Source organism: Salpingoeca rosetta, assembly GCF_000188695.1.
Source record: "Salpingoeca rosetta unplaced genomic scaffold supercont1.10, whole genome shotgun sequence".
Lineage (NCBI taxonomy): Eukaryota > Choanoflagellata > Craspedida > Salpingoecidae > Salpingoeca > Salpingoeca rosetta.
Genome location: NW_004754924.1, coordinates 1,527,776 through 1,542,635, shown reverse-complemented (window position 1 = coordinate 1,542,635; position 14,860 = coordinate 1,527,776). Strand labels below are relative to the sequence as shown.

The 14,860-nt window shown below is 54.1% G+C and overlaps 3 protein-coding genes across 3 annotated transcripts in view; 1 reads left to right on the top strand and 2 right to left on the bottom strand.

Annotated features, from left to right (window-relative positions):
• Nucleotides 1-1,405: 1,405 nt before the first annotated feature.
• Nucleotides 1,406-3,069, top strand: PTSG_04630 (small nuclear ribonucleoprotein G). Its single transcript, XM_004994666.1, has 5 exons — nucleotides 1,406-1,507; nucleotides 1,661-1,698; nucleotides 1,855-1,928; nucleotides 2,116-2,182; nucleotides 2,767-3,069. Coding segments are annotated over exons 1-5 (231 nt in total). The 5' UTR covers nucleotides 1,406-1,506; the 3' UTR covers nucleotides 2,818-3,069.
• Nucleotides 3,070-3,236: 167 nt separating this feature from the next.
• On the bottom strand, nucleotides 3,237-8,956 carry PTSG_04629 (TKL/MLK/LZK protein kinase). The gene is made up of 13 exons (XM_004994665.1): nucleotides 8,324-8,956; nucleotides 7,895-8,050; nucleotides 7,448-7,677; nucleotides 7,209-7,286; nucleotides 7,002-7,064; nucleotides 6,587-6,730; nucleotides 6,270-6,404; nucleotides 5,912-6,051; nucleotides 5,583-5,655; nucleotides 5,024-5,349; nucleotides 4,533-4,640; nucleotides 4,207-4,327; nucleotides 3,237-3,967 (listed from the first exon to the last, which is right to left on the bottom strand). The coding sequence occupies exons 1-13, from the start codon at nucleotides 8,691-8,693 to the stop codon at nucleotides 3,896-3,898; spliced, it is 2,016 nt and encodes a 671-aa protein (XP_004994722.1). The 5' UTR covers nucleotides 8,694-8,956; the 3' UTR covers nucleotides 3,237-3,895.
• Nucleotides 8,957-9,180: 224 nt separating this feature from the next.
• PTSG_04628 (uncharacterized protein) overlaps nucleotides 9,181-14,860 on the bottom strand; it is a 7,281-nt gene continuing 1,601 nt past the window's right edge. Inside the window, exons 3-17 of the mRNA XM_004994664.1 lie at nucleotides 13,538-14,860; nucleotides 13,155-13,213; nucleotides 12,858-12,914; nucleotides 12,682-12,720; nucleotides 12,394-12,491; nucleotides 12,000-12,084; nucleotides 11,728-11,815; nucleotides 11,551-11,611; nucleotides 11,188-11,311; nucleotides 10,861-10,998; nucleotides 10,539-10,625; nucleotides 10,157-10,266; nucleotides 9,909-9,960; nucleotides 9,599-9,709; nucleotides 9,181-9,337 (exon numbers count right to left, since the gene is read on the bottom strand). The exon at nucleotides 13,538-14,860 is cut by the window's right edge and continues 919 nt beyond it. Coding sequence (XP_004994721.1) covers nucleotides 9,293-9,337; nucleotides 9,599-9,709; nucleotides 9,909-9,960; nucleotides 10,157-10,266; nucleotides 10,539-10,625; nucleotides 10,861-10,998; nucleotides 11,188-11,311; nucleotides 11,551-11,611; nucleotides 11,728-11,815; nucleotides 12,000-12,084; nucleotides 12,394-12,491; nucleotides 12,682-12,720; nucleotides 12,858-12,914; nucleotides 13,155-13,213; nucleotides 13,538-14,860 — 2,477 coding nt within the window. The 3' untranslated portion in view covers nucleotides 9,181-9,292. The remainder of the gene's footprint in view (nucleotides 9,338-9,598; nucleotides 9,710-9,908; nucleotides 9,961-10,156; nucleotides 10,267-10,538; nucleotides 10,626-10,860; nucleotides 10,999-11,187; nucleotides 11,312-11,550; nucleotides 11,612-11,727; nucleotides 11,816-11,999; nucleotides 12,085-12,393; nucleotides 12,492-12,681; nucleotides 12,721-12,857; nucleotides 12,915-13,154; nucleotides 13,214-13,537) is intronic.

Sequence of the window (14,860 nt, the reverse complement as noted above, 5' to 3'; positions counted from 1 at the left end):
ATCACATCCCTCCACTAGCGAGATACGTCAGAGTTCTTCACTACTTTCGTATCATAATTAATTATAAGAAATATGTTATAGTTTTTATAACGCCCACCACAACCTACGACACGCCTGGATCGTTTCTTTAATAAATAATTTTTCTTTTCTTTTCTGAAGACGGCTAAGGGGGGTGAAGAAAACGAGCGTCCCTTGGTGTGTGTGTGTGTGTGTGTGTGTGTGTGTGTGTGTGTGTGTGTGTGTGTGTGTGTGTGTGTGTGTGTGTGTGTGTGTGTGTGTGTGTGCTTTGAAAAAGCATGGTGCAACAAGTAGCGGCGAGAGCACGCGCGCACCAAGCACAACAAATGCGGACCTAAATGTAGAACGGGTGTAGCGCCAACGGGAAATGCGAGCAAGTTAGTCAGCCGCGGTGTCTCGAGGTGTGGTTGGACCGCCCACAGGACGACGCAGGTGATGGAACCAACCCTGGCAAGGCGTGTATGGGGTGCGTGTCAGCAATAGGTTGATTGCACATGCGCGTTTGGCGCTGTCGCAGTTTGGCGTTTGGCGTTTGGCGTTTGGCGTTTGGATGCATGGCTGGCTGGTTGGCTCTTGAAAGGAGAACAAAGAGTCAATTGCACAAGGATACAAGGAAGGCAAAATAACACGAGGGAGGCGGGCCGCCGAAGGTTTCGCACGTTTGGGTGGGGATGTTGTGTTTCAACATCAGCGCAGCACAAACAACAAACAACAAGAAAAAAAAAAGATTGATGGCGGTGGAAAGACGGCATCTGCAACGCCAGGCAAGCCGTTGTGGGGGGGGGGAGGCAGAGGCAAACTCGCAAAGGCAAACGCACAACCAAGGCAAACGCACAACTAGCAAAGGAGCGAACAAGTTAAACAGCAGCAGCATACCAAACACACAAAAACAACACTGTTGAATACGCAATCCAAAACAACCGGAACAAGCATGTCCACCATCCATTCAGAGAAACAAAGCATCGTGGCTGAGACAAAGAGACGTCGAGACAGCGCGGCGGACATGTCGTACACATGACCTACAATGTGGTTGTGGCGGTGCAGCGCGGCTTGCTCCTTACTTGTGGATTGCGATTGCAAACGGTTGAAAAGAGAGAGAGAGAGGGAGAGGGAGAGAGAGGCAGAGAGAGGGAGAGGCAGAGGAGGGGGAGACAGAGGGAGACAGAGAGAGAGAGAGAAAGGTTGATCTGCTGATTGCTTCCCCTGGCAGAAGGAGAGGAGGAGGATGATGGCGTGGGCGAAGCAAACACGCAAACAACTGCTGCTGCTTGCGCTGTCGTGGCTGCCGTTGCGGTTGCGCCGCGTGACGGATGATGTTGATGATGATGATGATGACATTCGCCTGTGCTTGCAAGCATGGGTGACGATGATTTGCTATATTTTCCTATAATCTGGTTGTTATGGGAAGATATCCACAATTTTTCCTCTCTCACTGCGTTGTCGCACATTCACGCGAACGATCAACGATAAACACGACGACCAGCAACCAGTGAGTGCGTGTGTGGTGTGGTGGTGTGGTGGTGTGCTGGTGTGGTGTGGTGCTCTGCTGGTGTTGTTCCAACCTTACGATGACAATACCGACTCACTCCTTGGATGCGCGCGTGCCTCCTTTTGGCTTGCTGTGCTGTTTGGTTTTGAACAGTGGGAAGACCACAAGCCCCAGAGCTCAAGCGGTTTCTTGTACGTTTGCATGTGTGTGTGTTCGCATGTGTGTGGGTGTGTTTGCATGTGTGTGTGTGTGGGTGTGGGTGTGGTGATTTACCTGAATGCATGTGTTTGCGTATGTGTGTGTGCGACTGATCTCACTGTTCCCAATCACCTTGATTGTGGTCGCAGGACAAGAAGCTCGAGCTGAAGCTTAACGCCAACAGAAAGGTTTCCGGCATTCTGCGCGGCTTCGACCCTTTCATGTGAGTTGTGCGAGTGCATGTGTATGTATGTGTGTGTGTGTGTGTGTGTGTGGTGCATGTGCGCGTGTCACACCAAAGTGAGAGCATGACGACATACAATTCCTCCGCCCCCAACACACACACACAACTCTCACACTCACATTCACTCACATTCACCGCCTCACTCGCTTTGCTTCTTTTGTGTCAGGAACATTGTGATGGATCAGACAGTGGAGCACAAGCCAGATGGCGAGCAAGTCAAGATTGGTGTTGTGGTAAGTCGACACCAGCTCTGAACTGCACTGTTGCGCTTCCGTATGTGTTTCGTGAGTGTGCAAAACACACGATACTGTTTGCAGTCTTGCAGTCTTGCACCACGTCTCCGTCTCTCGACACATCTCCTTCCTTCTCCCCCTCGCCCTTTTTTTTCCCACCGTTCCGTTCTTCCTTTTGTCAACGCACTCTGTGTGTACAATTGCCAGCTCTACCCATGCTGTCCTTTGAAGATTGTAGTGCAACACCAACATGCCGTTCGTGCGAATGACGCTTCATGCGTCAACCGCGCTTGCCTTACTGACTTTTGTGTTTAGAGGCAAACGTTCAAGCGATGGCGACATCCTTCTCCTGTTTTTGTTCGTTTGCTTTTGTCCTTCTCCTTTCACACGCACACACACACACACACTCTCTCTCTGTCTGTCTCTCTCTCTCTCTCTCTCTCTCTCTCTCTCTCTCTCTCTCTCTCTCTCTCTCTCTCTCGCTCTCTCTCTCCTCTCTCCCTGTGACACGCTTGCTCCAGCAACCATGATCGCTGCTCACCGTTCTCCCCCCCCCCCAATCACCTTTCACACCGCTTTGCTAGGTGATCCGAGGGAACAGCATTGCCACGATGAAGGGTCTTGAGGCCATCTGAACGGCCAGGGAGTCGCCAGCACGTGCATGAAACAGCCAGTATAATGTTACTACCCCTGACAAAGTCCTCCCCTCCTCCCTGTGCACCTCCTGCGTTGGTCCCCCTTGTGTGCCCTGTGTAAACATTTTCATGGCTCTCTTGTGTGTGCGTGCGTGTTGAATGGTGTATTTGAGCGTCGAGTGAGCGGCTGTACCGCTTCCCCGCTTGTTGATTGGGCGCGTGTAACAAAACCAATAGAACGAACGAACCAGCCTCCAAACAAGCAAGGCACGTTGTCGTGTGTGTGTGTGTGTGTGTGTGTGTGTGACATCATCAGAACACGTCTTCAAACTTAAGGGCTGTGCACTTCCATGTGAGCTCACGCCCCGCACGTACACACTCGCACAAGCACAAGCACACATTTGCGCGTCAAATGTCAAGGCCGTTGAAATGTGTTTACTTCCACAGCTGGGTGGTCAGAGCAGAAATAAAAAAGAGAAGCAATTTACATTAACAAGGCACGAGCATTGGACAGTAGTCAAATCATGTCATGTAACAAGCGAAGATGCAGGGAAGCAAGAGAGAAAGGAAGGAAGAGGCAGAGCGGGAGTGTGGAAGGCCCCCTTGCCGAACAAGAAACAATCGAAAGCCTCACACGACTTGTTAACGCGAATAACGACCACACAGTGGAGAATTAGGCGAACTGAAACAAGAGCTGTCTGTAAGCGAAGGACATCAATCAGAAAGCGATAACGCGAGCAAGTTTCGACAAAGGTTTGGAGAACCAAAGGGAACAGAATAGGGGAAACGGCAGTGCAGGCGTTGAGCCAATCAAGGTGCGTGTCGAAGCATCATCCACAGTCGCAGTGTAAATGCCACACGGACCACCACCACGAAAACGAAAGCGCAGAACAAGGGGCAATGGACGGTACAAACAAAGCAATGCACCTTGGCCTGTCGCGTCGGTAATAGGAAGGGATCAATCAATCAATCAATCAATCAATCAATCAATACAGCGAGAAATCAAGGGAGTACTACAGAGGGAGAGGGAGAAGCGGGGCATGTGTACGTGCACGATTGTGTGTGCTGCTGCGTTGGATTACGCTTGTGACAGTGAGTCGTCGTGGCCACTCATTTCCGCCGCGTGCTCCAAATACCACTGCAGTGTCTCCTGCGCAATGTGCAGTGTATGGTGCGACGTGGGCCAGCAATTGAGGGTGAGCAAGGACGACACCAGATCAATGACAATGACAAAAAGGCGAGAAATGGAGACATAGAGATGGAAAGAGTCAAGTCAGTTAGTCACACAGAGACAGACACACACTCAGACAGACAGATGTATACACACAGGCACAGAAATATACACACGCAGAAATACGCACACACAAATACGCACACACACACACACACCACGCTGACGGCGGCGTCGGAGGGAGCACGGGAGTGCGAGTGCTGGTGCTGCGGGGATTTGCGGGGGCGACGGAAGTCGCGAGAAGCAGAGCGGGAGTGGCGACCACGACGCCTTTTCTCCCTGGCAGCAGTAGCGCACAGACAAGGTGGCGTGAGTGTGTGTGGGTACGCGTACATTGATGAATGTGAGACTGGTTGCATGCAGCGGCCAAACACAATGGCAGTCACACGCACACACGCACACACATACACACATACACATACACGACACAAACACACATACACATACACGACACACACATACACACAAAACCACACGCGCACACCTGCGTCGCTTGAGCTTGAGCTGGTGGAGGATGCGATGGACCTCGTCCAGGCGTTGCTCGTACAACTGGCGAATCTCCTGCGCATGATGCAGCTCTTCTGTGCGTTGTCTGTTGGTGGCACATGAATGGGCGAGTCAGGAGAACAAGAATGAGTTTGGGGGGGGGGTGACGGTGAGTGATGTGAACTGAGACCGTAACAGATGTTGCCAAACAAGTGAACAGAGGAGAAAACGACCGAGAGAAGCAAGATGCGACCAACTTGTGATTGCACACACAAACACAAACAAACACACACACACACACAAACACATACTCAAACACGCACACACACACACAGACGCGCACACACGCGCGCGCACACACACACACACACACAGACGCACACACACGCGCGCACGCGCACACGCACGCATACAGACGCATACAGACGCGCACACGTACGCACACGTACGCACACGTACGCACACGCACATACAAACGCATACACGCACCTGACGAGGTCTGCGCTCAAGACCTGCCGCTGCTCCTCCATTTGCTTCATGGCCGCAAACTTGGCTGTAATCTCCTCACGCCACTCCCGCTGCGTCTGCTCAAAGTCAGAGTCGGACATGGCTGCAAACTGCGCGTCAGTGGTGGCCAGCACGTGCAACATCTTCAGGATCATGGTGAACGAGGGGCGGTTCTTGGGCGTCTGGTCCCAGCACTGCTGCAGCACGAGCCGCAGGCCATCGGGGGTGCTTGCAGGCACGGGGAGGTGCAGCTGCTGGTTGCCAACGCCCCACACAATCGCGTGCGCATCCACGCCTTTGTATGGAACCTGATACAGATGCACACGTGATTGCATGAGATGTGTAGTCGAAACCGAGAAGCACTCTGACACTGACGTGCGTGCGTGTGTGTGTGTGTATGTGTGTGTGTGTGTGTGTGTCATGCGTGTCGTGTGTGTGTTTGTGTGTCATGTGTGTCGTGTGTGTGGTGATGGAGCCTTTCGTTTGCATGTACATGCAATTAAAGTCAAGTGGCTGGCGCAGTGGCTGCTGCCATTGGTACCTCGCGTGTCAGCAGTTCCCACAGGACAACGCCGTAACTCCACACGTCAACGTGCTCCGTACAGCTCTCGGACCTGGCAACACACCCGCAAATTCCGCAAACGTACAGGGGCAAAGAGTGGATGGATGAGCATCGAACGTCAACACAACAAAGCATACACACACGCGCACACGCACTCAAAACAAGCTGCACAGCAGGTAACAGTCATACACCCCCGCCCATTCCAAAACACAACACGCACAAGCAACAACAACAACAACAACAACAACACACACACACACTCTCTCTCTCTCTCTCGCCACCCGGCTTCGCCCCTGATGTGTGCGCACCGAATAATCTCTGGTGCCATCCAAGCAGCGGTGCCGCTGAAGGACATGGTGACAGACTTGCCGTGCCGGTATTCACGGCAGCAGCCAAAGTCCGAGATCTTGAGCGTCGCCTTGTCCTGCCCAAGCAGGATGTTTGGCGACTGTACACGCGTGTTGTTTGTGTGTTGTTTGTGTGTTGTTTGTGTGTTGTTTGTGTGTTGTTTGTGTGTTGTTTGTGTGTATGCGTGCGTGTATGTGTGTGTTTGCGGCAGTGAGGAAGAGAAGGAAATAGCCAAAGCAAACGAAAACAAGCGCCACCATTTGCCACACATCACACACACACACACACACACATCACACGTGTGCAAGTGCGCGGCACCTTGAGGTCGCGGTGGACAATGCCTTTGCCGTGGAGGTACTGCATGCCGTGTGCGACCTGTGACGCCCAGTTGACGACACCGGCGGGCGGGAGGTGGCGCCGCTGCAGCACATCGTACAGGCTTTGCGGGCAGTACTGTCAACGAGGAGGAAGGGGATGGTGTGAGAAGTGGACGTTTCATCCCGTGCAATAATGGCAGTGACATGCATGATGTTTGACATGCATGACGTTTGAATTGCGCACATACAGACACAGACACAGACACACGCACGCACGCACGCACAGACAGACACAGACACACGCACGCACGCACGCACCTCCATGACGACGGCGTAGACGGGCGCGGTTTTGCAAACGCCAATGAGGCGGATGATATTGTCGTGATTGAGTGTTCGCAACAGACTCTCCTCCTTGACAGTCATACTCAACTCCTTCATCTTCTTCACCGCAACCTCCTCATGCTGTGTGCGTGTGTGTGTGTGTGTGTGTGTGTGTGTGTGTGTGTGTGTGTGTGTGCGTGCATGTGTGTGTATGTATGTGTGTGTTGCATGTGAATACGACAGCGTGACAGCAACGCAAAGGCGCATGGCAAACGTGGAAGGGGAAGTTCGGCAGAGCCACAGCCATGGACATGCGTGAAGATGTGACGGCACACACGTACACACGTACACACGCACGTACACACGCACGCGAGATGGCCTCATCTGCATTCAAAGTCACGCCATGTCATACCTTGTATGTGCCAAGATAGACGCAGCCTTGAGCACCGGAGCCAATGAACTTGAGGTGCTTAATCTGTTGTGAAGGGGATGTCACGCAAAGTACACACGCACGTGATTGAAATAAGTATCAGGAACACACAAGCGTAGCAGCATCGCAAAAGCATCGCAAAATGTGACGCCAACACACACATGCACGCGCACACACACACACACACACCTTCTCAAACTTGATGTCGAAGCCAGCATCTTCCTCCTCTTTGCCGTTTCCGAGAAGACATGAGAGCCAGTCCGTCATCTGCACACGTCCAAGCAGATGGTGAGAAGCGAGCAGCGAGTTCGCCACACCTGCATTGTTTGAAAGAAAAAGGACATGCGACAAGGCCGACCACCTGCACAGTTAACCAACACACACACACACACGCACACACACATAAATGTACACACAGATTGACACACCTGTGTGATCATGGACTGCCCCTTCTTTGCAGAGGTGCGTACGCTGTCTCCAATCTTGGCCAGGTCCTTCATAATCTCCACGTGCACGCGCTTATGTGCGCCATGGCGATGCGCAGAGCCTTTGCCGTCGTCTTCTTTGTCGCCTTTTCCCGAGCCGCGCCCGTGCGCGTCGTTGTTGCCTTGCGCAGGCCGCCGACGGTCGTACAGTGCGAACAATCCACACCCAACAGCTGACCAGCACCAAAATAAACAGAGAGCACTCCATGTTAGACGGCAGAGCAAACGAGGCTCTCCAAGCACACATGACCGCACGAGGCGTGCTGTTCGCATCACACCCCAGCAAACAACAGTCTTTCAACACACACATACACACATACACGCACACACACACACACGTACGCACGCACACACACACACACACATACACACACGCGCGCGTTTTCTGACCGGGATGGGTGGCGTCGTCGTCATCGTAGTCTTCGTCGTCGTCATCTTCGTCGCCATACACATCTGACTCGTTGGTTAATTGCTCAACCTCCGTTTCGCTCACGCCCAGATCTGCCTGGCTTTGCCTGCGACAATACCACGTCGACCCACACGCCTCTGAACACAATGCATATGCACACACGCAGTGGCTGCTGTGAGGATGCTTGGTCACAAACGTGCCGTGCAAAACGCACAGGTACACAAAGACAAAGACACAGAGACATTCACACACACACTCGCACACGCACACTCTCTGTCTGTCACACGCACGCGCGCACGCATACATTCTCTCTGTCTCTCACACTCACACACTCACACATACCACTTCATTTCCCTCCCATTCACACGCACACATGTCTCGAAACGCAAAACGTCGTGGCACGCACTCACCGCTGTCGCTGCCGTGAATAATTACGCTGCAGTTGCCATCATCGTCTTCATCATCATCTTCTTCCTCCTCTTTCTCTGCGTTGCCGTCATCCTTCGTATCGTGGAAGTTGGGTGGTGGCTGCACTTCATTCTGCACTTCATTCTGCACGTCGTTCTCTGTTTGTTCTGCTTTCTGTGACTGTGGCAGGACATCGGCATCCACGACTTTCACATCAAGCACGGCAACGCCAGCTGTGCTCTGTTCCGAAACCGCTTCCTGTTGGTGTTGCTGGTCGTTGTGATGGCTGGGTGTTGATGCGGATGGCGGTGCTTTGGTCGCCGCTTGTGCCTGCTGCACCTCGAACGTCTCGAACCAAATTGTTTCGTCCATCCTGGCTTCCTTACCTGCTGCTGTTGTTGGGTTGGTTGGCTGTGTTCCGGGGGGGGAAGGCGCGCTCTTCACCCACCTCTTCGAGAGAGTTGTGGAAGGGCCGCTTTGTTTATGTTTGACGACCAGCGACAGCTGCCTGTCTGCCTGCCGCCGGATCGATTGGTCGCTGCGTCCGTGCCAAGATGGAGGAGGACGGCGCGGTTGGTTGTTGGTTTGTTGGAGGGTGCGGCTGCCCGTTGAGTTCGATGACTCATCAACAAATACCATGAGAGAAAATTGGTCGTGATTTCCTGCGAATACTCGCTGGCGTGCTGTGTTGGCACTTTCTTTGGGCTGGTTCCTCATCTTGTCCTGCACCTCGTCTTGCAGTCTCACTCATCGCACTCACACACGCGGAAGTATCAACAAAGAGAGAGAGAGAGAGAGAGAGAGAGAGAGAGAGAGAGAGAGAGAGAGAGAGAGAGAGAGAGAGAGAGAGAGAGAGAGAGAGAGAGAGACAGACAGACAGAGACAGACAGAGAGAGACAGAGAGAGAGACAGAGAGACAGAGAGAGAGAGAGACAGACACACAGAAAGAAGTGACACAACCATCAGAGGGCTCAGGCAAGCTCGGGTTGGCGGCGAGATGGCTCCTTGGCAAGCAGCTAGCATTTATGGCAGACGTTTGCAAGGGGAACGTGAGCGTGTTGTGATGCATTTGTGGTGTGTCTGTGCATGTGTCTGTGTGTGTTTGTGCCAATGCGCGGATCTATCTGCATGTGGTTTGTGAGTCTGTGTCAACGTCTTCATACCGATGAGAGCAATACCAGCTGCTTCCCTCACTTCCGCGCGCTCCCCCCTTCACACGCCTTCCCGTGTCATTCTCCAAGACGTTGTCCATCCATTCCTTCCCTCCTCCTCCTCACCTTGGAGACGATACGGTCCACGTCGTCGGAGCTGTAGCGCTGGCCCGTTGCAAACATGGAGATGCCAAAGGTCGCCGGCACATATGCCTGCACATTTGCCAGCAGATCGACCTGCAAAGGAAGACATCAAAACGGCGGGGACATGCAGGAGTGGAAGAGAGCGTGAATAGTGAGGAGGGTGCATTTGAGGGATGCGGGGATGAGAGCATTGGGGGGGGGGGGGAGGATGGTCGTGACACGAAACAGGAAAAGAAGCGCAGGGCCAATGCCACACGCGCGCGCACTCTTGCACACACATGCACGCACGCACCTTCTCTCCGGATGAGGAGAGTCCGAGGGCAATACAGACGCGGCGAAGAAGTCTGAAGAGGAGGGGGAAAAGGACCAACGCGGGAGAACGAAGCAGTCAGTTGCGACAACAAAACGTGCACGCGACAACAAAACGTACTCGCGGTGCGCACAGAGCACACGTACACACACGTACACACACGCACACACACGTACACACGCACACACGCACGCACACACACACACACGCACACACAGTTGTGTACGCACCCGAGAGGGATGTCTGGAAGGCAAGGGCTCATGGCGAGGAAGCGGGTGTTGTGGGAGCTGCGGCGGCTGGCGCGTGTGGACCGAAGCTGTCGTTCTTCAAACTCAAGCGCCTAACATCATGTTGACACACCAGCACGCACCGTCCCAGGTATCACGTGAGGCATGGCGGGAAACAACCAAAAGCGTGCATGTGCTCTTATCAACGCACAAGTGCACACACACACAACACACACACATTTGCACACACACTCAAACTCGCACGCACACACGCAAGCACACACACACACAAACACGTACATGTACACGTACACGCGCGCACACACAATTTACACACAATACACACACGAATACACATATCGCAACAGGCAACACAGCAACGTACGCCAACGGCGCCAAGGTCGCGGACATAAATGGAGTAGAGCTGTGGATCCGCCAGCAGCTGGAAGATGCAGTCAACATCCTCATCCCGCTGTGACGTGGTGTGGCGTGGCATGCAAAATGTAAGCGCGCGGGCATTGGGCACAGCACGAGGAACATCGATGAAACTTATAACACGCAGCATTACAGCCACCTAGCACTCAACAAAACCGACGCGAAAAAGTGCTGTGCACACTACACACATGCATTTGCACGCACACACACACACACATGCACACACACACACACGCACACATACACCGCACACGCCAACACATTGAGCTCACGTCTGAGATGTGGGTGCGGAGTCGGGGCTCGACCTCGCCAAGGACGGCCGGCGATGGCAGCGTGTCGACAGACGATGCTGCAGCACTGCTGGCATGGTCCCCCTTGGTGAAGCCGTCACCTGCCTTGGCCTGACGCGTCTGTGGGCACAGCGACGCAACACGGAACAAGACACGGGAAGGGCATCAGCTCTGACAGTCGGAGCGCGCCCTCTTCAGGAAGCACAACAGCTCACGCCAAGTACACTCCCGCACACGCTCGCAAATCCAGGCTAATGCTAAACACACTCTCGCACTCTCGCACTCTCGCACGCCCCACACTGCTTGCACCTTGATGACAATGGCCTCATAACTGCAGCCACCAGGCATGCTCATGGGCAGGGAGCACACGCGCTCCCCAAGCGCACTGATGCGCGCACTCGTCACGTAGTTGTGCGGAAACAGCACAGCATACCTGAGAAACAGAGGGTGAAAACAACACCAGTGGAGATGGCAGTGGCATGATGTTAGACGTTGCTTTTGGCGCTGTGGGCTGTTGATGTGCACAACATGAACATGCACGCGCACATGGCTGACTGCCTGGTTAACGGCTGGGCAAACACGGAAATGGTCACACGTACACACACGCACACACGCACACACGCACGCACACACACACACACACACGCACACACACAACATTGCGGATTGTACTTGAGGGTTGTGCTGGCTGAAATGAGCTTCATGATGTGGCGCACAATGTCATCCGGCATCCCTGGCAAGGAGAGTGTGTGTGTGCGTTTGGTGTTTGTCGAGAAGTGTGGGGATTGCTCACGTGTGTTCACCTTCAAGGATAGCCTGCACAGCAGCAAGCGCACGCTCCGCCCTTACCAATGTTGAAGCAGAAGAGGTGCGTAAAGGGTACAATGCTGGAGAGATCTCGGATGTTCCGATCCATGAAGAACACACGCGGGTTGGCCTAGTGAAACGAAATACACACACACACACACACACACACACACACACACACACACACACACACACAGAAACAAGGACACATGCATGTCAGGGCTCAAACATCATGAACCATCATGTCTCAAATCGTACCAGTGGCGCCAAGCGAAACACGAGTACAGCAAGGCGCTTTCCAAACATCAACTTACAAGGTAGGAGGGGTCCTCCTGGGCCAGCTCGCGAAGCACGAGCATGGATTGCTTGTACAGATGGGGATTGTACTCCGTGCCAACACTGGGATTTGGTGATGTCGCCCAGCATACGTTGAGTTATCGGTGCCCACACGGAGTCAAAAGCGAGAGAACGTCATGCAACAACATGAACGCCGAAGCCAAAGCAGATGCGCACGCTGGAGCGCATATGGCTGCAAATGATCACATGCAAACACGGTCATGCATACCCACATGCACCCAGCTACGTTCACACGAAGCCTCACACATACGCACACAATTGCACATCTGCACACACACGCACACACACGCACACACATACGCACGCACGTGTACAAACAAACGCGCTCTTTGCATCAACAACCCTGCATACCTGGCCTTGACTGGCGGTGTTAATGCGGCTGCGTGGAAGTTGGGGCGGCCCATGCCATGGCCCAAGTCCAAGAACGTTGCATTCTCGTTCAACTCACACTACACACAGCAGGTTTCAACAAGGCGTTGAACAAGGGGTGGGATGAGGGCGGTGAGTGTGCACGCTGACACATGTGTGTGTGTGTGTGTGTGTGTGTGCGTGTGTGTAACCACAACTAAGAAATGCGTACACACAAACACCAACAACCAACACACCAGAACATTCACATGCACACGCGCATGAGCTCACCTTGTTCTGCAGCAGCGTCAGCAGTTTTGCCATGCTCCCCTGCATCAAGCAAGCAAGCGAAGTCAGTACGCAGAAATGTGACGACGTCAGATGTGCACACCGAATGTGCACACGTTGCTGTGCTGTGTTCCACAGAACACATCCCTTTCGGGCTGCAACAAGTGCATGTTCCTCACCTTGGTTGCGTGACCCGTGATGCCGTACCGACCATCCGCACCGGACGTGACATCATGCTGCAAGCACCAGTCCATGGGCAGCATGTTTCCGCACATGAAACACACACATACACACACATACACACACATACACACGCACACATGCTCAGTGCTTGTCAGAGGGGAATTTGACACACGAAAGTTCATCGAAATCTCCACAAACCTCTCCCTAACGACACGATGGCACCCTGAGCCTCAGTCTTGCACGCCTACGCTCGTGTGCCATCACCATCATAGCTCATGTCATCGCAGACATACCTTCCGGCCGATGATCCTGTACACACGATCGACGCGGGTCTTCTGCGTTTCTGTGGGCACTGGTGTCCAAAATTTGCATCGTGCGCACGTGGTCAATCATTGCAGCCAGAATCGTGTGAAGAACCGTCATGTCACACGTGACCAAAGTTGATTTGAAATGACTCGACAGGCAATTTTTTCGGGGCAACAGCGCCCCCGCCCCACACACACACACAAATGTGGCACACGCACGTGGCGTCTTCAGCGTGCAAAGATCACAGCCTCCAACAACCATCATCACGACCAGCAAAGCAAACAGCAACCCGGAAGCACACCCCAACGAAGACAACTTTTACTCACAATTACTGAAGTGCAAACACAAACACACGCAGTTACACACGTACGAGGTTGCGTGGAAGTTGGCAGTGGCGGTCGCGGGGAAAGCTTCACTTTCGTCCGTGCATGCGACGATGATCCAGCGGCCAACATGTCGGCCTGCTGTTGCGATTCGAGAATCTCCAGCAGCGATTGCGTGGCTGTGCCACTCCACTTGCGCCTCATTGTGGCCACATTCTCTTGGGTGCTCGACGGGTCGCTGCCCGCCCCTTGTGCTTGCGCGTCCATGAGCGAGCACGGATCCGTGTTCCAGTGCTTTCTGTTGCACTTGGGACACATCTTCCAAGCGCGTTGTTCGGAGCCTTGGGAGCTGGCGGCCACCACCAGTGGCGAGCTGGTTTTCGGCGAGGGTGTTCCGGGCTTGGACGCCTGCTTACCCTGTGCACGACGCGAGGAGGGCGATGCTGACGATGACGGGGATGTTGGGGATGATGGTTTGGCTGCATGCGCCGTTGTGGCGCGCTTTCCTGCTTTGGTGGCCGCCTTCCTTGGCGTGGACCTGCCGGACGTAGCCTTGCTCTTTGGCCCGCGCTTCTGAGATGGTGGGGGCGAGTGCCCACGCGATGTGGATGGCGAAAATTCCGGGTATGCACGCAAGCGGTTCAGCAGCTGTTTTGAAAGCGGCTTTGACGGCCCCAGGGCCAGCACGACGGGCTCGCCTTCCTCATTCAGGGGCGGAGGCGATGGTGGCCCTGCCACGACCTCTGCAGCCCATTCGGCGCTCCCAAGATCCTTTGTTGCCGTTTGCTCGTGCTTGATCGGCGTTGTTTTTGAGGAACGCAAGTCAGTTTCAAACACGTTGCCCGTGGGCAGGGTGGCGCTTGCACTTCGCTTGGCGGTTCCTGTTTTCGGGCGCTTGGTGTGTTGCGTCTTGCTCGTGGCAGCTTCCAACTCTTGCTCTTGATTGGCCAGCACCTTTGCACTTGGCTTCACCCGTCGCGTGAGCCGGGGCGTGGCTCGCCCAGATGCTGGTGCAGACGACGATGGCTGACGTTGTGTGATGCCAGCAGCTGCCATGTCCTGCAACAGTGCTTCCTCGGCGCCCGTCCGACTGCTACGACTGGTGGCGGTCTTTGCACGCTTGGAAGGGGCAGCCTGTGCTGCTGCGCTGCGCTTGCTCTGGGTATTCTCCTTCGCAACAGCAGCAGCAGCAGCAGCAGCAGCAGCAGCAGCAGTTCGTCGAGAAGAACGAAGTGATGTGCGTGTCCTTGGAGCCGAGGGAGAACTGAGGTCCGCCGAAGCCTTCTTAGCGGGGGTTGTGCGTGCTGTGGTCCGCGTACGCGTTGCCTTGCCGACGCTTCCTCGCTTCGTTGGAGTTGAACTTTCGGAGG